Below are 27,986 nucleotides of genomic sequence, written 5' to 3'. Positions count from 1 at the left end.
TGCTTTTGGTTCTAATAATTTAGTACCACTTTCACATTTTTTATTGCTTTTTGAAAACATATTTACAAATATAATGCTTTTACGTTAACATTCTGTTATTTACTTTTAAAAAAATCTTTATGGGTGCTTTATTCAGATGGCTGGTAATCTGAGAAAACAGTGGGTTAACACCCTAACACATCATCTTATATTTCCTTCCAAGCCAGCCTTTTAATTTAGTTTTTAAATATATTTTATTGATTATGCTATTACAGTTGTTGCATTTTTTTTCGCCCCTTTATTCCCTTCTGCCCTGTATGTCCCTCCCACCATCATTCCCCCACCTTAGTTCATGTCCATGGGTCATACATATCAGCTCTTTGGCTTCTCCATTTCCCATACTATTCTTAACCTCCCCCTGTCTATTTTGTACCTACCAATTATGCTTCTTATTCCCTGTACCTTTCCCCGCAATCTCATCATTCCTCTCCCCGGTGATAACCCTCCATATGATCTCCATTTCTGTGAATGTGTTCCTGTTCTAGTTGTTGGATTAGTTTGTTATTGATTTTTTAGGTACAGTTGTTGACAGTTGTGAGTTTGCTGACATTTTACTGTTCTTGTCTTTGATCTTCTTTTTCTTGGATAAGTCCCCTTTAATGTTTCATATAATAAGGGCTTGGTGATGATGAACTCCTTTAACTTGACCTTATCTGGGAAGCGCTTTATCTGCTCTTCCATTCTAAATGATAACTTTGCTGAACGAAGTAACTTGGATGTAGGTCTCTGCCTTTCATGACTTTGAATATCTATTTTCAGCCCCTTCTTGCTTGCAAGGTTTGTTTTGACAAATCAGCTGATAGTCTTATGGGCACTCCTTTGTAGGTTAACTGTCTCCTTTTCTCTTGGTGCTTTAACCTTGGGTAGTGTAATTATGATGTGTTTTGATGCGTGCTTCCTTGGGCCTAACTTTTTTTGGATTCTCTGAGCTTCCTGGACTTCTTGGAAGTCTATTTCCTTTGTCAGACTGGGGAAGTTCTTCATTATATTTTCAAGTAAGTTTTCAATTTCTTGGCCTTCCTCCTCTTCTTCTGGCACCCCTATGATTCAGATGTTGGAACGTCTAAAGTTATCCCAGAGGTTCCTAAGCCTCTCCTTTTTTTGGATTCTTATTTTTTCATTCTGTTCCAGTTGAATGTTTACTTCTTCCTTCCTTCTTTCCAACAGGTCCAAACTGTTGATTTGAGTCTCGGTTTCCTTCCTGTCACTGTTGGTTCCCTGTACATTTTTTTTTTATTTCACTTTTCATAGCCTTCACTTTTTCCTCTATTTTCATGACCATACTCAACCATTTCTGTGAGCATCCTGATTACTAGCGTTTGAACCGTGCATCTGATAGGCTGGCTATCTCTTTATTGCTTAGTTGTATTTTTTCTGGTGCTTTGATCTGTTCTTTCATTTGGGTTGTATTTTTTCTTTTTTTTTGTCTTGGCATACCTGTGATGTAATAAGGGGCAGAGCTCTAGGTATTCACCAGGGTGGAGCCACCCATGTTGCTGTTTTGTGGTGCTGTATATGGGCGAAGGGGCCCGAGAGGGAATAATGCTGCCTGTTAAGCTCTCAGTTGGCTTTTAGTCACTTCCTCCATTACCCATAAGCAAATTGGGCCCTTCTGGTGCTACTCCCGGGTAGGTGGGTTTGTGTACATTCTAGGACCCCATGGGTCTCTCCAACAAACTCTCCTGTGAGGCTGGAAGTTTCTCCTGGCACCACAAGCCCCACAGGTTTTTATTGCCTGAGGTTTTAAGGCTTTACTTTCCCACGCTGGAACCCCGGGTTGTGTGGTCTTTCTCATCCCCAGGTATTCCTCAGTTTATCCACACACAAATGTGGGACTACCTGGTCTGCCAACCGCCACCTCTCTCAGTACTCCAACTGCTGCCTTGCTAGAAGTCCTTTCCATCCCGGATGCTCATCTCCACCCATCCAACCAGTCTGGATAAATGTTTCTTCTTTAACTCCTTGGTTGTCAGACTTCCATATAGTTTGATTTTTCTGGGAGTTCTGCATATTTTTTGTTTTTAAATTTGTTACTGTCCTTCTTTTGGTTGTGTGAGAAGGCAAAGTATATCAACCTATGCCTCCATCTTAGCCAGAGGTTACTCATTCTGTTGCTCTTTACAAGAACAGGATCAAACTACATATCTGGTCCTGTAACTTTTCTAGTGGAGAGATGGATTACTGATGTTACTGATGTATTACTCTGTCAATCTTCCATGTCAAACTTACTAATTTTTTTAATGACTTATTCTATGGATTTATGATTTTAATACTGAATGACTGAAGACTGTATTTCTAAGCTATAAAGATATAATAACAAAGCCAAAACCTAAGAACTCCAAGTCAGCTTAGGAGTTACCAGTACCTGATACCCAAAAGTGACACTCCCTCCTGAATTCCACTTCCCTTTCTACTTCACAGGAAAAGTTTTACAGTAATTATTGTTTCTTTTCTTCTTTTTAATTCTACCACATACATAAATATATCATGAAACAGTGTTTGCTGGTCTAAGCTTTTCAACTTCATGTAAATAAAATAATACTGTATGCACATCTCTAACTTACTTTTCCTGCCCCAACATTTTTTAGATTCATTCATGTTGACACATGTAGCCATAATTCCTTTATTTACTTTTTCATTATTTTATCCTTACCCAGATACTTTTTCCCATTGCTTTTAGAGAAAGAGGAAGGGGGAGAGGTGAAAGAGAGAAAGAGAAACACTGATGGGAGAGAGAAGCATGGACTGGCTGCCTCCCTTGTGTGCCCAGACTGGGGATTTAACCTACAACCCATGTATGCGTCCTGGCCAGTCAAACCCACAACCTGTCAGTTATGGGATAACGCTCTACCAACTGAGTCACACCAGCCAGGGCCATAATTCATTTATTTGTATAGCTGTACACAGTACACTATTTCTCTGTATATCACCATTCTCCTTTGATGCTCTTCTTTAGTTTAAATTTCAGGAGAGGTCTTGGGTTCTTGGGGGGTACTCAGTAAAGATTTCCTCAATGAATGAACTTACAATTAATAATATACATATTGTAGAATCTGAAAAAATTTGCTGGACTCAGAAGAGATAAACTAAAGGATTCAAGACAAAGCCATCAGCCCTGGTTGTTGTGGCTCAGGGGATTGAGTGCGGCCCACAAATTCAAAGGTCGCCTGTTTGAGTCCCCATAAGGGCACATGCCTAGGGTGCAGGCCAGATCCCCAGTTGAGGGTGTGCAAGAGGCAACCAATAGATGTATCTCTCGCACATGGATCTTTCTCTCCCTTTCTCCCTTCCTTCCCTTCCCTCTAAAAGAAAGAGCCATCTTATATCAAATTAGAAATTCTTACTCTCTATATATGAAATATATATATGCATGAAAACATTAAGTAATTACTCAAGATAAATTTATTTATATCCAAGAAATGTTTATTATAAAGTGCTATGCAAAATACAAGTATATCATATTGAGCTTAATATTTTTTAATAAAGAATCCAATGTCAACTGAGTATTGGGGAAGAAATGGCATATTTAATCTCTGAGGTAACATGGTCTCTGGCAATAACTTTTATACCAGATTCCATATTTCATAAAATAACTTGCAGAGGCTATAGGAGACAGTGAGAAACAAAAGAACACCTGAAACCTCAACCTCAGTTCAGTTAAATTAGCTCATCTTTGACTTATTTTAACTGCTGAGCTTTTGCAAAAAAAAAGTCCTTTACTTTCACTCAGGGTATATATCACCATATACCATTGTCAAAAGTTTTTCAGATATAACAGATGGGTCTTAGAGATCACCTATCCCAACCTGTTGGGAACCGCCCTGCCTGGTTTCAGAAGCTGTAACCCTCCATGGCTAAGGCTGAGCAAAGAGACCTTGGGACTGTAAGCCACTAAGGAGACAAAGCTTATCTGCCCCCTTTTACTTCACCCTGCTTGGCCCCAGGTCGATGACTGGTTAGCTAACAAATTGGTAGGGTTCCTCAAGGGAGGGATGACCTAAGACAGGCATGGTCATGAAGAGGCCTTCAGTGAAGGACTTGGGGGGCTATAGAAAAAGGGGGTGATGGACTCTCACCCCTCAGCTTTGACATAGCTGGAGTCCTCATTCCTGCGAGAAGTCTCCTAATCTCTTGGCTGCCTTACTTCCCCTGCCTGATTTAAGCCTGAAGCAATGCTGGGGGGCGGTGCAGCCCTGGGCAGGAACAGGCAGTTCCCTGGGGTGATCAGGCCTAAGAAAAAATGCATGAAATCCTGTGCAACCTGCTTTGTTAAGAATGCTCTCAATTTTCTGATAAGGGTCCAAGCATGAAATGAGTTTGTTTCCCAAAGTTTTATGGCCCTTTAGCTAACAGACCCTGACTCAGAATAAGCCCTCATAGTTCTTTCAATGTTATCTATTGTTTGATCATTACTTCCTGACAATGATTGATGAACCTTACCTGTATTCCTGTACAAATTGAACCCAACAAAAGCCCACTGAGGAACAGGCTCAGGGCCCTTCTCCTTTGAGAGATCAGCCACCTTTCCTCCCCAAGTAGATCATGTCTTGGTAGACTTATTCTCATCCAGGGTGGACGGGGGGCTCTGCGGGCAGAGCCCCCCATACCAACCCACTTGTTTTACAAATATCCAGCTTGACCCCTAGGAGAAACATCTATCAAAGACCTCTGAGAAATAAACTATATATAGAGAGATACATCCCAGATCCAATATACAATATGGTTTTAATAATTTACAATTAAAAAAAAAATTCATTTATTTTTAGAGAGATGGTAAGGGAGGGAGAAAGAGGGAGAGAAACATCGACACTGATCAGTTGCCTCTTGAATGCACCCCAACCTGGGGACCAAACCTGCAACCCAGGCACGTGCCCTAACATGGAATCAAACCTTTGGTTTGTGGGATGTTGCCCAACCAACTAAGCCACATAGGTCAGGGTGTTTTTTTTTTTTTTTTTTTTTAAATTAAGACTAATTAACTTCTGTGTTTGGCCAGAAAATTTCTAGCCTTAAATTATAGGAATGTCTGTACCTTTTCTATAACTGGGCCACTTGAATAAGTATTTAAGTGAAGTTTTTTTGCCACAAGGAGATAAGCTCATTTTTTTTAAAACATAGTTGATTTTCTTTTTTTTCTTTTCTTTTTTTTTAAAGATTTATTTTATTTTTAGGGAGGGAAGGAAGGGAAAGGGGGGAGAGAGAGAGAGAGAGAGAGAAAGAGAGAGAGAGAGAAAGAGAGAGAGAGGGAGAGAAACATCAATGTGCGGTTGCTGGGGGTTATGGCCTGCAACCCAGGCATGTACCCTGGCTGGAAATTGAACCTGGAACACTTTGGTTCCCAGCCCATGCTCAATCCACTGAGCTACGCCAGCCAGGGCGAGATAAGCACATTTAAGAGAAATTTCTTTGAAAGCATTTTTGTTGACACCAGTAATGTGGCAGATTACATCTTTAGTTCTTATGATTTGAAAGATTTCTTTACACAGGTATCAAGTAGTATTCAAAGAAGGCCTACTTACTTACCCATGATCCTTTTTCAGTGCTTCTATAATGCACAGGAGTTCAATCACCTCAGCTTTGAGTTCATCCAGGGAATTTTTTCCCCCATCATCTGCTTCTGATTTAGTTTTAATTTCTATTGGAGTTACGAAAGCAGTTATATTTGGTTTTGAAGGACTTGAAGGTGTTGAAAGGTACAGAGATGGCTGAAAACAAAAATAAAGATTTGTGATTTTATTTGCATTCAGACTTAATATTATATTTAAGTTCAAAAGATTTTTATAGCAAAGAGATAAGTAAATGTCAAAATTCCAAATGATAAATTTGGAAATACTAAAAACAGTCTGATGGTCACAACTAGAAAAACCACCAAACCAAAGAATGAATTTGCAAACACTAGGGATTTTTGTGAGAAACATCAAGAGTTTTGTTTTCTTAAATTAAAAAAAAAAAACATAAAGGAAGAATCCATTACATTTACATTATGAATGGTATGTCCAGTAGAATATTTAAAAGTAAGAATATATAGCCCCACCCATATCCACGGTTTCACTTTCTACACTTTCAGTTACCTACAGTCAGCTGTGGTCTGAAAATATTAACTAAACAACTCCAAAGATAACAATTAATGTTTTAAATTGCATGCCATTCTTAAGTGTGATGAAACCTCAAGCTGTCTCATTCTGCCTTGTCCAGAATATGAATGATCCCTTTCTCCAGGGTATATGCTACTTGCCTATTAGTCACTTAGCCATCTTGGTTATCAGACTGACTGGTCCTGGTATCACAGTGCTTGTGTTCAAGTGACCCTTATTTTACTTAAGAATGGGCCTGAAGCACAAGAGTAGTGATGCTGGCAATTTGGATATGCTAAAGAGATGCCAAAAAGTGCTTCCCATTAAGTAAAAAGTTATGTATGTATGTATGTATGTATTAAAAAACCCCCATTATTCACACATATATATATAAATTGGAATATATATATATATTCCTGTACCACTGGGGGTCTGGGAATGGATCTACCACAGAAAAGGGGAGAATACTGTATCACCATTATAGTATTGTTTTGATCTTCCATATTAAAGTCATTACTTAGACTATCCAAAGAGCTTCACTTACAAGTAATTATAAACTGCATGAAAAGGCATTAAAATTAATACATGGTCTGACACCCTTTTACTAGTTCAATAAAAAAAACAGCAAATAAAATTTTAATAGACTGCTAACATCTGAGAAAATCAGATTAAGTATATCTAATAAACAGAAATAGCAGCCAAAATGCCCTGGAATGTATCTGAGAAAGAGATGACCTTCTTAAATACGAGTGTCAGTTGTGGTTACAGTACCTGGAAAAAAATGGCAAGAGTTTAGAAAAGAGTCAACACCATATAACAGATGGAAGAATCCATGTACTCTGTCATTCATTCCAGTAGTATTTAGTGCTTATTATGGTGCCAAACATCACGCTAGGTAAAAAGTAAACAAAAGTGATGGCTTCTGACCTAATGAATATATATGTTTAATGGGAAAATGAAACAGATGTATAGATCTATGCCTTAAAAAATAGAAAACATGGCCCTGGCTGGTGTGGCTCAGTTGAATGGAGCATCATCCTGTAAATGAAAGGTTGCAGGTTTGATTCCCTGTCTGTGCACCTGTGATTCCTGGTCCATACGCCTACGGGAAGCAACCAATCGATGCTTGTCTCTAACATCGGTGTTTGTCTCCCTCCCTCCCTCTATCTCTCTCTCTAAAAAAAAAAAAAAAAAAAAAAAAAAAAAAAAAGCATAATAAAAAAAATATCCTTCTGTGGGGATAAACAAAAAATAGAACACATGTAACATTTTAATATTATTTAAAGTAATGCAAGATCTTCTAAAGAAAAATAATGATCTGCAGAGAATAGTGTGATTTACCTTTAACAACTCTATTTTGTTATTTTAAATTCTCACCTTGAGGTCACTTTCATTTGCTTTTTCAGAAACAGAGAAACACTGATGTGAGAGAAGCACTGACTGGTTGCCTTCACAGGCCCCCAGACCCAGACTGGGGATCTGCTGGGATCAGGGATCATGCACACACCTGCCCCCATATCAGGGATGAACCTACAACAGAGATATGTGCCCTGACCAGGAATCCCACCACAACTCTTCCGTTAGGAGGTTTGGGGGGTGCAGGGGGGCATGCTTTAACTATTGAGCCACACTGGCCAGGGCAATTTAAAGGACACTTCAAATTACACAGCTTTGATGTTTTTAAAAAGATCTTATAAAATATACAAATCTTAGACCACAATGCACGTCTTACCTTTGGAGAACTGCTAGAATCCTTTTTAAATTCAGATGGCTTTATGTTGGCACTATCTTCTTCTTTTGGTGATTTCAAGATTTTTTCTGGGCTTTGAGTTGGCTAAATGATTTTTTAAAAATCAAAAAACAGAAAAGAAGGAAAGGTTAGTATTTGGATAATAAAGTAAATAACTTTTATTTCTGTTCTCCGCACTTAACTGTTCCAGCTTTCCATTGTTATTAACAGGATGTTACATAATTTTAAGCTGAATAAGAAGACCCTTGCATATCTTGAGAGAAAAACCAGTTTTCTGTTAGCAGTGAAAATTTTCCCTACTTCTGTAATTTAAAAGCACCACAGTGCTTAAGAGCTAATATATTGGCATTGAAGTATTTCCAGTATCCCAGGCAACATATAAAAAGCATAAAAATTAGTTCCGCATTTAAATACCAGCATTAGTACGACAAAAACCTTCTAGTAGTTCAAGGAGATGCGCAGTCTTTCCTAAAATGAATATGCACCACTCTAATTACTGTTGTTGGACAGGCAGGTTATACAATACCCTGCTCTTGTTTAAGTGCTCTGTGGTTATGGTCTCAGTACACTCTATTTCTGATTCTGGAACCTTCCATTTTAAGCTCCGTTAATGAGCAGGATGCATTCACTACATCTCCTTAAATACAAACATGTGCCACTTGAGTGCAACAGCTACCTTCCTGATTTACAAACTTTAGTGGAGCTATAAATCCTCCCTTACTCTTATCTTCAAAAGGACTTGATCTGCTAAATCCCCTGTTTTACAACAGTAAGTGTAACTCACAGAATGTCCACCATTGAAGCGGCCCGGCAACCTTCTTCCAGGCATCTTCGGTCTATTTGCAGTGAGATGTAGCAAGTTTTCTGAGGAAGCTATATCATCAAAATTTACGAGATCTGGAGAATAAAATTCAATGTACTGAGAGATGACTATGCACTTTAAAAGGTAAAAAAAAGTATTTCTGGATTCTTAACAAACCATAAATTAAAGGACACACTTGTTGACCTGTGCTTTTCATATGCATTTAGAAACCACCACTCACCCTTAAAAACAAACATTCTGTTTACTCAATATAGTTTATAACATAAGACTTTAGCAACAATATGAAGTTCATGCTTTCAATAGACTGATCACAGCAAAAAGTTCTTGAAAGATACAAATTTGTACCACCAGCTGTTGTTGCATAAAAAGTTGTCAAGTTCTTGCTTATTAAAAAATGATTTATTTCAACTCATAATGACAATATATATTAGAAAATTAAAACAAAAAGTTCATTTTAAACTTCAGGTAGTATCCTGACATTCACATTTTAAGGATTCAACTATATCTGCTATCATGCTGCTTTTCAATTGCTTTTCTCAATGTAAAGGGAAAGTATAATTTCATGCATCTTGGTATATGTATACATGTATGTACACAGTAAAGCTGTAGCTGGGATGCACACTGTTTATAACTCACTGCATTTCTGCTGAGATATTTCCATGCTTGGAAATCATAAATCATGAATCTAAGGCAGATGGGAGATCAAGGGAAAATCCTACATAGATCATCCATCCACTTCCCTGCTATCAAAGGCTGGTTGATCTTTGATCCATAAATGAGTGTAAAAACAAAGCTAGATAATTCCTATCTCTTAAACAACAGTATATAATGCCCTCACTTTTTCTACCTGATCCAGAAAACCTTGCTAAAGGGGCTGATCTTTAATTTTGAAGCCCAGGTACTTAAGAGTAACTCCAGACACTTCCACTGTCAATATTGTCTTCCTAAAGCCCAGATTGCAAACTAGGGAAATGGCAGGTTTCTCTGGCCTAGTCTTCCAGGTATGGAGTCATTCTTCACATTACCATTTGCCTGGATATTTATATGCTTTGTTAAATATTTAGATGTCCCATCTCATTGTTTTGTTATTTTATAAAAGAACCTAAATTCTCATCAGTATTGCCTTCAGCTTATTCATCAATTTTCATATTCAAAGTAATTCATTTAGATAATTATTTTTAAGGGATAGAGGACACAAAAGAGGAAGGCAGAGAAAGTGGTATCTCTGTTTGGCAATACATATTTTGCAACAATTTTAAATGTTTGTTGACCACTTCTCCATCTTCATATTCTGAGATTACTTTCTGAGTTTCATCTTACATCTAGGCACTAAGTTAATACATCACAACGGGCAATCTACTGTGCTCAATACAATGATTGTTTTGAATCATTCAATAATAGTCTATAAGTAATTATAAAATAGGACAAACCATAATAAGAAATACAGTGGCTTTAATGGAAAAGGCATCATACAGTGTGAAAGACCTTGAGTTTAAATATGTATTTAAGTATCTCATTTTATCTATTAATGTCACCAACAAATAAACAACATTTTTTTAAATGTTAAAAATATACTGTAGTTCATAGGGTGAAAAATTGCTTTTTACACTGATGTTTATCGACAACCTAAATAAAAAAACTTTGAAAAGTACAATCCAATCATTTTGGCCCATGGTGATTATTTTCAAATGCATATTTAAGCAACTTGCAGAAATAAAAAGAAGTAAACAGAAAAACATAGGAACAGATGAAGATAAATGAATTTGAAAGAGCAAATAAAAGGTAGACTTACAAAATTATACATCATGCTTATGTAAAAAGGCTTTGTATATGTCTAGTTTGGGGCTACAACACCAAGATGAATAATTTTACTGTTCTATAACTCTCTCAGGTCCTCAATTTAAGCCATTAGGTTAGAAAAATGAAACAGTGCACATTTTGGACTCATAATAAATTTGTACACTTTTAAATTTCCCTGAGTAATAAAAATGAATTTAGACTATATATGTGGCATAAAAGGCATGACAACTATTTAACTCACAATCATATTGTCACTTGCCAGCCATTTATATTTCTAAATACTACTGCTAAGAAGAAAAGGAGTTTTTCAAAATCACAATGGAATATCATAATTTGTGAGAAAATAAACTGACTTCTATGGTTTTTAACTAAACAAAAAACCTTATCAAAAATTAAGTAATCAGGAAAAAATTTCCAACATGAATTTTATTTAAAAATGGAAAACCAATGGGTTAGAATAGACAGACAGACATGTACATTTTTAGTAAAATTACAAAAATAAAATCAATGTGCACCACCTATTTATACTGAATATACTATTTTGATTTCTTTGATAAATTATGATCTTACCAAAATGGAGAAAGGTAGAATAATTTCCTGACACGTAAGAAGGGAAACATGGCAAACAGGCTAGGAAACAAAATCTGGAAAGAAAAGTCAAGGATAGAAATGTCTAGAAAAAAGTCTAAACAAAAGAAATTATTTTACAAAGCAGGAAAAAGGAACAGTTGTAGAACGAATAGAAACCAGTTCAATGTTTAGCATAAACCTAATGCAAATCACCTAAATTTACGTAAGATGTGTATTGAATTTTAGATTTTTTTCTTTTGTTTTCAAAGGGAAAAATATGAGGAACATAAACTTAATAGACATTTAACTACAAAGAAGCTGTTTTTTTATTACTCACTGAACACCAAAACAGTTTCCAAAAGGATGTTTTAGTACTACTAAGATTAGTGGTCAGAGTAATAAATCAGCATATTATAACTCATATATAGATGTAACTAAAATTAAACCATCTTTTAGTCTAGTTTTAGTCTTCAGCATATGACAATACAATGAGAAAAATTTAATTCTGTGATCTAATAATACTATATTAAATATTCTTTTAAAATGCAACTCTAAAAATGCAATTCAGTACAACACTTGAAATTTCATACATATATAAATGAAAATTCAATAATGTCTCATGATACTCTCATCATTAGAAAATACAAATTTTAATCTTTGTTCTTATACCTGGTAAATTCTACATTTTCATGTGTGGTGCTTTGTTTTGTTTTTGTATCCTAGTTCTGATACAGGCTCATTTTTTACAGTGTGTACCACTCAAGGTATGCATCTTATTAGGAAAAAAACACAACATAAATTCTTTCTGGAAGAAATAAATGAATAAATATGGGCAAATAGGTCAAACACAAATAGATCAACTATCAAACAGAACTAAAGAGAAAGAATAGTTCCTTATTTAAAAATAAAGGCTTTTGGATCAAATCATGTATCTATTTCTACAATTTCTTTTTTACGCATGAATTTACCAGAGAAAAACAAAAAGATAAAATACTACACTCAAAGAATACTTCATCAGCTGTGTCTTCTCAAGACATAGTTATGTCACCATTAAATTTGCTATCTTGTGTTTTAAACTACTTGCAAACCAAATATACTTCTTGGAAAATTGACTATTTTAGAACAATGTAAATTTTATAATTAACCAGTAGTGGCAATAAGATTATTCTAACCAGTTTTTGATGAAGTGTTTGAAAAAACAATTAAAACATGGTTGTAATAGCTCTATAATTTGTAGTACTATTTTATGCCCTATATGAAGATATATATGTATATATGTTACATATATAAATATACACATACTTTTTAATATATACAAAATTTATATATTTAAATATATTTAATATGTAAAATTTTTCAAAAGAAAACCAAATTGACAGTTTTAGGAATGTTTTTCTTATAGTATGCAGAAAAGTGAAAGTCTGTATTTATATACATATGTGTACTTTTATGGACAGGAAAATTCTGTCTTTTTTTAAAGATTTTTTATTTATTTATTTTTTAGAGAGGAAAGGGAGGAAGAAAGAGAGAGAGAGAAACATCAATGTGCGGTTGCTGGGGGTCATGGCTTGCAACCCAGGCATGTACCCTGACTGGGAATCGAACCTGTGACACTTTGGTTCGCGGCCCGCGCTCAATCCACTGAGCTACGCCAGCCAGGGCTGAAAATTCTGTCTTTATGCACACAAAATTCTATCTGAGAGCAGAATAAGAAATTTACATCCTTTATAGATAGGAACAGAAACAGAGTGAGTTGGAATTAAAAATGGAGGAGGGGGAGCAGATGGGAAATAATTTTTTATACCAACTTCCATGTCTGATGTTCTAATAGGTATAATAGATATTTTGCGACATTCAATTGTTGGCAAGAAAATAGATGAATAAAAGGACCATGCCAATAATGACCATCAGCTAGTAATTTATAACCCACATATTTTACCAGCAAGGTGAGTATACTTTCTATGACATCATTTCACCTGAATTTATTACTACATCATAATAAAACCCTAAGGAAATTTTTCTATTTTTTAATTTTTTTCTGAAACTTGTATTAAAGTGCTAGATTGATATACACTGTTTAAAAAATTTAAAACTTCAAGCTGAACCAAATATATAATTTAAAACCTGCCTCAACCTAATGTCAAATTCGAGGTTGTATTTGATGTAGAACTATTTCTGAAGATGTAAAACACTTTTCTACTACACCTACTAAGAACATATGAAATGCTAATTAAAAAGGAAGCAATGGCCCTGGCTGGTGTACCTCAGTGGATTGAGCACAGGCCTGTGATGCAAAAGGTCGCTAGTTTAATTCCTAATCAGGGCACATGCCTGGGCTGCAGGCTAGATCCCCAGTAGGGGACAACATGAGAAGAAGCAACCACACACTGATGTTTCTCTCCCTCTCATCCCTCCCTTCCCTCTAAAAATAAATAAATAAAATCTTAAAAAAAAGGGGGGGGGGGCAAGGAATGGCCTGAGTTGAGGTCAGAGACATAAGCATTTATTGACAGCATCTATGCCTTTTATGTTGACACACTACTTGTGCCTGCAACAATACTGTGGAGAGAACACTTCTTAGTATGGTACACTGCGGCAACCTGATGGCAAGAGGAATAAAGGAATAGCTAGTCAGTCAGCTGTTACTTTTTTGACCATATATGTCTTCGCATCTCTACTCCCTTTTTCATTTGATTTAAAACAAGAAAAATAAAATTTCAAAACCTGGTTCCACAAAGCCTCTTTAGTTTTTAATGAACACCAAATACTGGCTACAAATGTAAGATAAGAATTGGGACCAAAGACAAAGTAAAAAGTAGAACTTTTCAATCAACAGTTTTACACTCTTACATGTCATTTCTACTAGAAATATAGCAAAGAATGACATGAAGTACAGAAAATATACAGCCTCTAAATATTACTATTTCAGTTCCCAAAGAGACTCATCAAAATTTACAACTTCTGATCAAGATTGCAGAAAAAATTGTGGAAACTGAAAAGGTAATGCCCACGAATTTTTGATTCCAGTTAGAACTGTGCACTTAACCTTTGTTTCTCTAAATATTACTTTTAAAATGCACTTCTAGCTGTATTTTATATTAAATAGAAAACAGGAATAGAATTACATTTTTATCACTAATCTCAATAGGAAATTTTTTAAAAAGACAAAAAGTTTTTATTTAACTAATAGTGAATACAAATTATGTTCATCACATAAAACATACTGAATATACTTGAGTGAATGCCTCTCAAATACAATCAATATCTTAAATTCTAGAAATTAGTAATGAATATAGCTTCACCCAGAACAGGCAGGATCCAAAATACATGATGAAATAATCTATAAGACATTCAAATTAAAAGGAGGCCATGTTTAGGTCAAAGCTTTGGTACTGGCAAACTGAAAAGAAAACAAAATCACCCGAAAAATTTTGAAAGATAGTAAGAATTGAAAAAACAAACAAACAAACAAACAAACAAACACCCAAAAACAAACCCAGAAAAACAAAAAACCCCAAAAACCCCTAAGTATAGCCCTGGCTGGTATGGCTCAGTGGACTGATCACCGGCCTACAAACCGAAAGGTCCCTAGTTCAGTTCCCAGTCAAGGTACACGCCTGGGTTGTAGGCCAGGCCTCCCGGTTGGGGGCATGCAGGAAGTGACTCAGCTGATTTCTCTCTCATGCATCAATACTTCTCTCCCTCTCTTTCTCCCTCCCTTCCCTTCTCTCTAAAAGTAAATAAATAAAATATTTTTAAAAATCTAAGTGTAACTGACCTTGAGTTTATGTTAACACTAAAACTAAAAACTACAGCCCTGGTTGGTGTACCTCAGTGGATTGAGTACGGACCTACGAACCAAAGGGTCGTTGGTTTCATTTCCAGTCAGGGTACATGCCTGGGTGCAGGCCAGGTCCCCAGCTGGGAACATGTGAAGGGCAGGCACACATTGATGTGTCTCTTTCTCTTTTTTCCTTCCTTTCCCCTCTCTCTAAATAAATAAATAAATAAAATCTTTAATATATATATGTATATAAGGTATTAAGATTAAAAAATATTTCATAGAGTATTCAGTACAAAGCGATTTAAAGAGTTCTCTCTGGCTTATGTGATCTTGAACACTTGATATGCCTTTAGCTTACTTTGTTTAGATATAAAATACAGCTACAAAAGCTACATATAGTTTTGTTCCCTACAAAGTAGCTTACTTTGTTTAGATACAAAATATAGCTACAAAGCCACATATAGCTTTGTTCACTAAAAGCTACATATAGCTTTGTTCCCTACAAAATAGGGAAAATTAGCATCTGCCTCTTAAGAGTTATTGTAAAGATAAAATAAGAATATAAGTGGGAAAGTGCTTTGAAAATGTAAAAACAAATTCAAAGTACTATACAATAACACTTTAATAGTGAGGTCTTTATCAAAACTTCCTCTGTTTCAAGCATTCCATTTTAGAACTAAAAGGTATAAAAGACAAGAGACAATAAAGACAATTAACAGGCTGAAAAATCAGTCTGAAAACTTAAGGAACAACATTTAGCCAAAGTAGTAAAATCTGCTGATATGTAGAGAGAGAAAGTAAGCCACAAAAACCTGATTTGCGTGAACTGGAAACAAAAGTATATTGGGATTAAGTAGAAAATAACAAGTCTTCTTAAATGTAACCTAGTAATTGTACTGAAAGTCTCTATCACATCTCTTTATTTTTAAACCTTTAAAACTAAAATGTCTTCATATCTCCCTGACTTAGATGATGTGGTCATTCTATTTTGAAGGGACAAAACAATAAATGGATGAACTCTTACTATCCACTTGAGTCCTTTGCCCAGTAAGAAAGCTTATGTGTATCATAAATATTTGGTCTATTTATCTTCTTTTATACATTTTTCTACTTGCCTTTATAGATTTTCAAGAAATTTTAATTAAATTCTACTGTATGTATCCACACACAAAATTGCATATAGAAATTTTTTTAACTTTCTGAAAACTACATTGGCAACTTTTTACTGTACCACCTTTCTATACATTAACTTACCCGTTTCTTTAGAGCTCCTAACTGTAAATGAATCTAGGTCTACTGATTTTGGTCTAAGTGGTAACTGTTCAGAATCTAGCTTTGGTTTTGATACTGGCTCGGTTTCAAATTTTGATGAAATGGTAGACACTTCCCCATTAATCCTGAAATGAGACAAATCAGAGGCAAAAACATCATTTACATGTGAAACATGAGCATTTTTTAATGCTGTAATTAATGATATTAAAGATGTTAGAGATTAATAGTGATTTTTCTTTGTTCTATAAAATGATTTTCATAAACAGTAACATCTACCAAATATAAATATACGATTAATATTTAACAGAAAATTACTGAAGTCTATAGAAAAAAACAGGGAAAACAAATACTTTAAGAATTACTTTGAGATTCAGAAAAGCACAAATGCACACTTTTTGGCCCAATTTTTTGAGGGAAAAATAAGGATGAGCATTATACATGGGTAGTACTAATTCCATATCTATAACTCTTTTATTTATGCTTATGCCTTAAAAGTGTAACTCTAGAAAGCAGTAACGACAAATGTATGCAAAATAATACTCTGGAATGTGATAATCGGATAATTGGCTTTGTTGAATGTTCAACAAACTTGCAACAAAAGCAATTTTAGCCAATGATTCAATGAACAGAGTAAGACAGATGATGCTGTTTCTTATCCACTTGATAGATGATGCTGATTGTTACCCATTTGATAAGACAGGTGATGCCAATTTTACTACCATAGGGTGAACAGCACAACATTTCTCTTCATACACTTTAGGTTGGAGAAATTATTGGAAAATCTCTTGGAAGATGTTGCAACTGTTTTTTGTATACTGCAAACTTTAGGCTAAAAGTTATTAAATATGTTATAAAGCAAGGCAACAGAGCTGCTGAGAGACACTTTGGGCCTCCTCCCACAGAGAGTGTCATCAGACTTGAGGCAACAGGAAGAAATGCTTCTTCAGATGCCAAGGCAGAAGAAGGCAATGCCAGGGAAACTTCCAAAGTGGCTAGAGGTGGAGGAGGAGGTGAAGACCTGAATTCTGGAGCAGTGTCAAACTGGTGGTATTGTAAATTTGTTACTAGTACATAAAATTTCTTGTACCTTGTATCTGTTCAACAATAAATGCTAAATTCCTTTATAATACAAAAACTAAGTATCTAAATATAAATAAATACATAATTTAATTAGAAAGTTAAAATGAAACATTTTTCCCCCTGAAAGTGGGGCCAAAACCACGGGTGTGCATTATATATGGCAAAATACTGTATAATAATAAACTAACTTAAAATTAGGTAAAATTTACCTGGGTACAGGTGGTGGTGGAGGAACTGGTTTCTCAGGTCGCTTTGTATACATTGTTGCAGGAGATCTCAATAAATTATTGGCTTTGGTGGGTGGAGTAGGCTTCTTGGGTGGGACTTGTGGAGCAGCTGGTTTAGGTTTCTGTTCCAGCATGGACTTTTCATCTGATTATTTAAAAACATTTAATACGTTACTAAAAATGGGGACTATTTTAGTGTTTCTATGGCTTAAAGCTAATGTCAGGCTGAAAAAGTGTGAAACAGGTAAGAGACATTACTTCTGTGTGCATACTGTTTTATCTATTTTAAAGTTATAATTTGGCAATCCTAAATATCTAAAAAAGTTTACTTTGTTGGGGTGGGGGACCCCAAATAAGCTTATGATATATAAATAATGTTTGCTTCTATTGTCTTCCAGGCATCCTTTGCTCTTAGGGGTGGTATCGTACTCAAATATAACCACTCATGGTTTTACTCTAAGCAGAAAACAATATTATCTAGACTTAAATCCAGACCACTTTCTGAAAATGAAGTAGAAGGAACTGAAAATGTGTAAGAATTCTAGTGTCATTTAACCCAATATTTTGAAAAAATGTTAAGAGAAGTTAAGGCTAGACTGATTAGTCAAAGATAAGAAAATTATAGGATTTATAATTCTCACCATGGTATCAGGAATTTAATGACATTTTCCTATTTTGGTTTCATATCCATTATTAAATCAACTGTACTATATTGATGTTATATAACTAATATTATGACTGTAATGTATTTGAGTACCAGATTTTAACTTACATAAAATTAACCATTTTAAAGTGGACAAGTCAGTGCCATTTAGTATATTCACAATGTTTTGCAACCACCACTTCTACCTACCTCTAAAACCCTTTCATCCCCCCACAAAATAAAACTCTGTTCCCTTTAACCAGTTACTCCCCTTCCCCTCCTTTATCCAGCCCCTGGAATCCACCAACAAGCTTTCTATCTTTATATTTTTATTTATTCTATATATACACAGAATAATACATATATGTGACCATTTCACCTGGCTTAATTTATGTAGCATAATAATGTTTATGAGGTTCATCTGCATTGTACTGGGTTGGCCAAAAAGTCCATTTAGTTTTTCCCATAAAATAAGAGACACATTTTTCATTTTCACCAATAACCTTATTGATTTGGATATTTTGAGTATGTTAGCTATCTCCTGCTATCGGCTTCTAGTGGGTTGAAGCCAAAGGTGCTGCTAAACATCTTCCAATGCATAAGACAGCCTCACAGCAAAGAATTATTTGGTCAAAATGTCAACAGTACAAGAAACTTAGCAATCTACTTTTGACACATTTGATCAACCATAGCACCTTCTCCATACACTCCACAAGTATTTTTTTGAGTTTCAGTTGTGTTTTTACCTTTCTTGGAACAATAAAGCATAATATGCCAGCAATGTTATGGATCTTCTTTCCCTTCAATATTAAAATAGCTGCACAAAAATTCATTCATTTTGATGTTAGTGTTTTCTTTAAGTGCATGCTGATATGACAGCTGTCACAACACCATCTAACAAAATTGTTTCAAATGAAGTTAAAGACAACTAAGCACTACTAGAACCATCACATGGAAAAAACTACATGAACTTTTTGGCCAACCCAATAGCAGGTAATCCCTTTTTTTATTTCTTTTTGTGACTGAATAATATCCATAAATACAGCACAATCCATTTGTTTAATGACATCTGGGTTGTTTCTACCTTTTGGCTATTGTGAATTCCGCTGCTAAAAACATTTGTGTAGAACTATTTGAATACTTGTTTCTGATTCCTTTGGGTCTATCTTGGAGGAATGGCTGAATCATATGATAATTTTTTGTTTAACTTGTTGAGGAACTATGAGGAACTTTTCATAGCAGCTGAATCACTTTATATATTTGCAACAGCAATATAGGAGGGGTTTAATTTTACCACATTCTCTCTTTGAAAGATTTTATTTATTTTTAGAGAGAGGGGAAGGGAAGGAGGAAGAGGGGGAGAGAAGCACGGATTGGATGCCTCCTGTATGTGCATACCCCAAATGGGGACCAAACACGCAACCTAGGCATATACCCTGACGGGGAATTGAACCAGTGATCTTTCACTTTGTGGGATGCTGTTGCTCAATCCGCTGAGCCACCTCTGACAGGCCTTTACCACATTCTTGCTAATACTTGTTATTTCCCAATTTTTATTATTATAGCTATCTGAGTAAGTATGAAGTGGTAGCTCACTATGGTTTGGTTGGCATTTCCCTAATGACAATAAACATCTCATGTGCTTGTAAGCCATTTGTGTATCTTGTTTAGAAAAATGTTTATTTCAGTTTTTTTTTACTATGTTTTGATTGGGTTGTCTTTTTGTTGGTAAGTCCTAATAGTTCTTTATAGATTCCAGATACTGAACACTTTATATATTCTAGATACTGAATATACAGTTTGCAAATATGTCCCCCCATTCTATAGTTTCTCTCTTCACTTTCTTTATAATGGTCACTTTCTTGATAATGTCCTCTGATGCACAAAAATTTTTAATTTTAATGAAGTCCAATTTAAATTTAAATATTTTTCTTTTGTTGTCTGTGTTTTGGGTGTCACATCTAATAATCCACTACCAAATCCAAGGTCATGAAGACTTACCCTCTGTTTTGTTCTAAGACTTTTAATTTTATATCTCTTATATTTAAGTGAATATTCAACTTCCAGTCAAATACTATATATGGTATGAAGCAGGGGGTCAACATCATCGTTTTGCATGTGACTATTCAATTAGAATTTTACTTTAACTAGAATTCACCAAAAATAAGAAAATATTTGAATTTCAGAAAAATATCTTATTGCTAGCTATCCAAACACGCAAAGAGATGTATAATACACAGATATTATAATTGAGAGAATATAAAGGAGGAATTATCTAAATGTATAAAAAAATTTCTTGCTAAGAACTGCTATAACTATAGAGCAGCTAAAAATATAGTACAATAATGGGAATATGTCCGATCTTATTTACTATAGACTATAGCAATACATACCAACACTGTATGAAATCATTTATTGATTCAGATGAGTGTTAGTTCCTTCTTTCATGAATAAGAATAAAAAAAATAAATGCTACTGGTACCAAAGCATGAATGATTACAAGTACAGAAATTCTGACAGAAAAATAAAATATTCCATTCTTTATCAGTCATTTGATACCTCAAACAAACAAACAAAAAAATCCAATACCATAGTATCTAAAATGTAGCAATATGTTCTTAATTGAATCTGCTTTTTGAAGATTTTGGGATAACAGAAATATACCTATATTTATACCCCCAAAGTGACAAACTGGAGTAGAACAAATTTTCAGAAGCAGTTAAGTACAAAGTTCACAAAGCTATCATCACATGAACACACCCGAGTGACCACCACTCAAGCCAATAACTGAACGTTAGCCATATTCCAGTTCCCCATGTGCCTCTTCCCCCAATTATTAGCCAACTGCTCCTATCAAAAGGTGTCTCCTAACACCATAGGCCACTTTTCCATATTTTAACTTTACATCAGTGGAATACATGATTCATGTTGCCATGTGAAATTCTAGTTCATTTACTTGTTGCTATATAGTCTTCTGGTATGAAGATACTTTATTCATGCATTCAACTGCTAGTAGACATTTGTGTTGTTTCCAACTGGGAGTCAATATAAATAATGCTGTAAAAAAACTTTCTCAAATGGTCTTTTGGCAATATATGGATACTGTATTATAGAATTGAATACCTAAAGCCTTTATAATTTTATTAATCAATATCACCCCAATAAACTTAATTTAAAAAAATGAGTCTTTTGGTGCATATTATGCAGCACACACTTCTGCTAGGTCTATAACTAGAAAAGTAAAGTGATGGATAACAGGATATGAATAGATTCAAATTTAGTTCTTCGTATTAGATAACAATACATGTCCCCACTAACAGTGTATGAGAGTTCTGCTAATTGGTATCCTTACCATCATGTAGTAGTATTAGTCTTTTAAAAAAACTTCACCCATCTTGGTGAGAATCTTTCTTTGGTTTACATTTATATTCCCTTCCTGATAATGAAATTGAGTAACTTTTCATACAGACAAAGTGACTATTCAATTCTATTAACTACATTTTTGTGCTGTCTTTGTAGGAATTTTATGTTTATATATATATATGTATGTATTTATTTATTAATTATATATTTATATATATTTATTTATATTTACACACACACATACCTTTTCACCCTCCTAATGTCTTTGTAATAAGCATTTCTTATTTTAATGTAGTACAATGAATCTTTTCCCTCATAGTAGGTACCTTATCTATCTTGTTGTGGCTCAGCAGGTTGGAGTGACATCAGGTAAATTGAAAGGCAGCGGTTTGACTCCTGGTCACGGAACATGCCTGGATTGTGGATTCAGTCTCTTGTTAGGGTTTATACAATCCCCAGTCCAGAACCATATAGGAAGTAACCAATCAATGTTTCTAACATCAATGTCTGTCTGTCTGTCTGCCTGTCTGTCTTTATCCTATCTCCCTCTCTTTTCCTCTAAGACCAATAAGAATGTCCTTGGGTGAGGCTTAAAAAAATCCTCCCTACTCCAAGGGCATACATACACTTGCTTTTCTACCTTGTGCAAAATTCATAGCACAATCCACACGGAATTAATTGACACTTAAGTATTCTCTAAGGTAGAGTTAGTTTCATTCAGTGTCATTTATTGAAATGAATGTCCTTACCCCCTACTTTACAGTGCAGTTTGGTCATAAGACAAGCACCTATTGAACTATTTCTGGATTCAAATCTGTGTACTATGTAAGATAGAGGTTAGGATTTATTTATTTACTTCTTATATATAAATGTCAGTTAACATTATTTATCTTTTCTATACTACAATGGCAACTATTTTATAAGTCACATGGACTTAATTAAATGTCTTTATTAAATAATGTTTCTTCTTTATTATAGTCAACTTTGTCAGCAATTAATATACAGTTAGACCACCTTTCCTTTTATTGACATTTGCCTGGAATATCTTTGCCCATCCTTTCAATTTAATCCTTCCAGAATCCTTATCATTTAGCTATGTCTCTTGCTAACAAAATATGGCTGGGTTTATTTTTCTTCTTCAGTCTTAAAATTTTTCTTTTAATGGGAATATTTAGCCCACTTATATTTTCTATAGTTACTTAATATTTGTTGTTCTTTTTTTGCTTGGTCTGTTTTCATTTTCTCTTTCTAGCTTTCTTTGTATTTTTATTATTCTATATTCTCCCTACTATTATCTTACTACCTATACATTATTTTATTTATTTATTTTTAAAAATATATTTTATTGATTATGCTATTACATTTGTCCCATTTCCCCCCTTCTCTCCCCTCCACCCTGTACCCCCCTCCCACCCACATTTCCCCCTTTAGTTCATGTCCATGTGTCATACTTATGAGTTCTTTAGTTTCTACATTTCCCGTACTATTCTTGCCCTCCCCCTATCTATTTTCAACCTACATTCTATGCTACTTATTCTCTATACCTTTTCCCCCTCTCTCCTCATCCCACCCCCTTGCTGCTAACCCTCCATGTGCCCTCCATTTCTGTGGTTCTGTTCCTGTTCTAATTGTTTACTTAGTTTCTTTTGGTTTTGCTTTAGGTGTGGTTGTTAATATTTGTGAGTTTGCTGTCCTTTTACTATACATGTCTTTTCTTTATCTTCTTTTCTTAGATAAGTCCCTTTAGCATTTCATAAAATAAGGGCTTGGTGATGATGAACTCCTTTAACTTGACCTTATCTGAGAAGCACTTTATCTGCCCTTCCTTTCTAAATGAGAGCTTTGCTGGATAGAGCAATCTGGGATGTAGGTCCTTGTCTTTCATGACTTGGAATATTTCTTTCCAGCCCCTTCTTGCCTGTAAGGTCTCTTTGGAGAAATCGGCTGACAGTCTGATGGGAACTCCTTTGTAGGTGACTGTCCCCTTACCTCTTGCTGCTTCTAGGATTCTCTCCTTCGTTTTTGCCTTGGCTAATGTAATTATGATGTGCCTTGGTGTGTTTCTTCTTGGGTCCAACTTCTTTGGGGCTCTCTGAGCTTCTTGGATTTCTTGGAAGACTGTTCCCTTTGCCAGATTGGGGAAGTTCTCCTTTATTATTTGTTCAAATACGTGCTCAATCTGTTGCTTTTCCCTGTCCGATTCTGGTACCCCTATAATTCGGATGTTGGAACATTTAAAGGTGTCTTGGATGCTCTTAAGCTTTTCCTCAATTTTTTGAATTCTTATTTCATCATGCTTTCTTGCTTGGCTGATTCTATCTTCCTTCTGGTCCACTGTATTGTTTTGAGACTCATATTCCTTCCTTTCACTACTGGCTCTCCTCCGCGTGTCTTCCTGCATGTGTTTTATGGTAATCTGCATTCTTTCATCTAAATTTCGTCCAAAATCAACCAGTTCCGTGAGCTTTCTGATCACCAGTGTTTTGAACTGCGCACCTGATAGATTGGCTAATTCTTGGTCGCTCAAAAGGATGAGTCCTGGGGGACTGATCTGCTCTGTTGAAAACATATTTTTTTTTCCCCCCTGTCCCTCCTTTTTTTTCCCCCCGGTCTGGTTGCTCTTGTTACAGTGGGGGGCGGAGCCTTAGGTGCTCACCAGGGCTGGGCACCCCGGTCGCTAGATTGTGACGTTATATGTGGGGGTGGGGCGGGAGCGGGAGCAAACAATGGCGGTAGTTCTGTTCCCCTGGACTCAGACCCTTGTCTGGGCTTCTGGGCCGCGAGTTCTGCCCTGGTCCACAATCGCTACCCCTCTGGGTCTGCCAGCCGCAGCTTGCATACTCAGGGATCACCGTTGCCTTCTTGCGCGCCGGATGGCTTTTGCGCCGATTTCGCGCCAAACCTTCTCCCGACCTCCGCATGCCGCCGACCCAAGCCAGCCCCGCGCCTGCCTGGCTCGTCTTTTCCTACCAGTCCGGATGAATGCATCTACTTCAACTTCTTGGCTGCCCGACTTCCATTCAGATAAATCCTCTGCCGGATCTGGGTGTTATTCTGATAGTAAATTATTGTTGTAAATTATTGGTTTTCTAATCTTGGTTGTATGAGGAGGTACGGTGTGTCCACCTATTCCTCCATCTTGCCGGAAGTCCACATTATTTTATTTTTGTAGTTGCCTAAAGATGACAACACATATCCTTGCCTTATTAAAGTCACATTTAAATTTCCTACTGGCTAAAACTTTAACTCCACTTATACCCCTATGGTCCTGCGCCCTTACATCTATGAAAGCTGAGTAGACATCGTTAATGTTTCATACAGTCAGTATTTAAACTCACCTATCTATCCAGGCCTTTCTGTTGCTCTTCATATCTGCATCTCCCACCTTACATTTAGAATCATTTCCCTTCTGCTTGAGTAACATCCTTTAATACTGCCAGTAGTATAAGTACACTAGTGTTAATAAATTCTTTCAGATTTAATTGATCTAAAAACACCTTTACTTCATCTTTTTTCCTGAAGATATTTTCACTGGCAATATAAATCTATGTCAGCAGTTATTTCCTTTAACACTTTGCTGACATCATTCCATCATTTTCTGGCTTCCATATTTTCCTACTGAGAAACAACTACCTGATTTTTGCTTATCTAAAGTAGTATGTCTTATTCTCTGGCTGCTTTCGGGATTACCTTTTGTCTTTTGTCTCTAGCAGAAAGACTACAATAAAGTGTATATAGTGAAGTATTCTTTGCATTTTACAATGTTGGGATCCACAATACTTCTTGATTATGTATAAATGCTTAACACAAACACTTAGCAAAGGTTCATCTTGTATTTCCTATATTCATATCAAATTCCCTGTCAAAAGCTGAAATCATGCCCATTTTCCTCCAGAAACTGTCTCCATTTCATACCCATCTCATTTCCCCATCCTCAAAACCCTTGGAATCCCATCATTCAATAAGACGTATGTAATGTAAAACCTAAACCAACTTCCTTATTGTGCAGCCTAATGTATATCAGTATCTTTTTTTAAAATTCAACTGAGTGAATTTTTTAAGATTTTATTTATTTATTTTTAGAGAGGGAAGGGAGAAAGAAAGAGAGCGCGAGAGAGAAACATCAATGTGCGGTTGCTGGAGGCCATGGCCTACAACCCAGGCATGTACCCTGACTGGGAATCGAACCTGCGACACTTTGGTTCGCAGCCCCCGCTCAATCCACTGAGCTATGCCAGCCAGAGCCACTTTAGCAGATAATATATTTTATTCACGCAAATATACCCTGCTTTTATACGATTACACCAAACCAGCAAAATGCACAGCATTCTTTTTACAAGACTCATCAGTCTAGAAGTGCACGTGTCCAAAGATGGTCCAAAAAACTGAAAAGGACTTACATTCCAAGGCTGTGGAGAGGTTTTCCTCTTTCCTATCAAACAGATCAGAAATCATGTTGCCCTGATTGTCACTGTCACCACAAGGGGAATTAATTTAGTAGACATTAAGAATGGCAGAATGAAGAGAGAGATATAATCCAGATCCATAATAAAATGATAGGCTTGCGGGCAGGGGAGGTCAGATGACTCCTACTTCTGGACTTCCAATTATCTAAGACTGTTTCCCTATTGTTTAAGTAAGTTTGAACAAGGATATTTCTGTTCTGTGCTCTTAAAACATCCCAACTTCCTTTTATCCATACCACTACTACACCTACCTATATAGCAGGAGAATAAAGCTTTGGAAAAACATATCTGAACATGTCACATATTTAAACTACATAATAAATACTATATTGCACATACCTATGCATTATATACCTATTGAGCAAGGAACTACAGAACCAATGTCAACTAAGATTCATATACACACACTCCCTATCCCTTTGCCTTAATGAAGTTTAGTCACATGTGAGAAAGTAACAAAAAAAATCTAAACTAACACGTGACATACAACAGTGAGTTATATCTACTTTTAGATAAGAGTAACTTTAAAAAAATGAATCAAGGAGGTGATATTAAGTTGGATATCATTACTGTAACCTGAAGAAAAAAATGAATTAGCCACTAAAAGTTTCTGAAAGGAGTACGAGAGAGGATTTCAGGGAGAGGGTACTATACCATGTAAATGTGAAGGAAAAAAAACTGGTATTCTATGAACATGATACAGTGGGGGACTGTATTACTATAAGCTGGATATTTTTCCCAATTGCAAAAGCATTCGAACACATTAAGATGGACATGTTGTATGACATACACATACTCAAGGGAAACACATACATATATACTTTATTTATTTCCACAGTGTAAATTCTAAAACCCTTCTCACTACTTTAAATCCTTTTTGGAGCAGGGCAAGATATGAACAAATAAATAACACACTCCTTTTCATACCATTGAAAGGCCTTTCATGAACTATACAAGTTGTTCTTAATTTTGTCTTCAGATTAGAATTATGTGGAAATCTTCATAAATAACTCAGTCCTACCATATAAAATTTTGTAGAGGATTCTAGGTATCAGCGTATTTTTTAGACATCCAGGTAATTTTATATGCCATCAGTATTGAGAACTGTATCAAGCTACGTTTCTAGCTTAGTTTCTCAAAATTCCTGAGATGCCTACAGCCATTCCTGAATATGCTATACTTTCTTTCATTATTTTCATATTCCTTCTGTAGAATCACTTTTGATTCACTTCTCTCTCTCTTCCTTTCAGAATATTTTATTGATTATGCTATTACAGTTGTCCCAATTTTTCCCCCTTTGCCAACCTCCACCTGTTACTCCCCTTTTGTCCAGCAATCCTCCCACTCAGTTCATGTCCATGGGTTGTGCATATAAGTTCTTTGGCTTCTCCATTTCCTACACTATTCTTAACATTCCCCTATTTTGTACCTACCAATTATGCTTCTCATTCCCTGTATCTTCCTCCCATTCTCCTCTTTCCCCCACCCTGCTGATATCCCTCCAGAATATCTCAATATCTATGATTCTGTTCCTTGTTCTGGTTGTCTAGTTTGCTTTTGTTTTAGATTCAGTTGTTGATAGTTTGAATTTGTTGCCTTTTTAATGCTCATGGTTTTTAATTAATTAATTAATTCATTAATTAATTGGAAGGGAGGTAAAAAGAGAGGGAGAGGAGCATCAATGAGTGGTTGTCTCTCATGTGGCCCCCACTGAGGACCTGGCCCACGATCCAGGCATGTGCCCTGACTGGGAATCAAACTGGTGATCCTTTGGTTTGCAGCCCATGCGCAATCAATCCACTGAGCTACACCAGCCAGAGCTGATCTTTTTTTTCCTCTTAAGTAAGTTCCTTTAATATTTCACATAATAAAGTCTTGGTGATGAACTCCTTTAGCTTTACCTTATCTGGGACGCACTTCACCTGCCCTTCAATTCTAAATGATAGCTTTGTTGGATAAAGTATTCTAGGTTGTAGGTCCTTGCTTTTCAACACATTGAATACTTCTTGCTAGTCCCTTTTTGCCTGCAAAGTTTCTTTTGAAAAATCAGCTGATAGTCTTATGGGAACTCCTTTGTAGGTTACTCTCTGCTTTT

At 35.7% G+C, this 27,986-nt stretch overlaps 1 protein-coding gene across 2 annotated transcripts in view; it reads right to left on the bottom strand.

Annotated features, from left to right (window-relative positions):
* LOC114494981 (CD2 associated protein) overlaps positions 1-27,986 on the bottom strand; it is a 158,717-nt gene that overhangs the window by 22,332 nt on the left and 108,399 nt on the right. For both annotated transcript variants that reach the window (XM_036024200.1, XM_036024199.1), the window contains exons 12-16: positions 17,402-17,564; positions 16,095-16,237; positions 8,648-8,760; positions 7,846-7,947; positions 5,563-5,744 (exon numbers count right to left, since the gene is read on the bottom strand). In XM_036024200.1, coding sequence (XP_035880093.1) covers positions 5,563-5,744; positions 7,846-7,947; positions 8,648-8,760; positions 16,095-16,237; positions 17,402-17,564 — 703 coding nt within the window. The remainder of the gene's footprint in view (positions 1-5,562; positions 5,745-7,845; positions 7,948-8,647; positions 8,761-16,094; positions 16,238-17,401; positions 17,565-27,986) is intronic.

Source organism: Phyllostomus discolor, chromosome 4, assembly GCF_004126475.2.
Source record: "Phyllostomus discolor isolate MPI-MPIP mPhyDis1 chromosome 4, mPhyDis1.pri.v3, whole genome shotgun sequence".
In the NCBI taxonomy this organism is placed as follows: Eukaryota; Metazoa; Chordata; class Mammalia; order Chiroptera; family Phyllostomidae; genus Phyllostomus; species Phyllostomus discolor.
The sequence above is the reverse complement of the archived record's forward strand: the minus strand, read 5'-3'. Positions and strand labels throughout refer to the sequence as shown.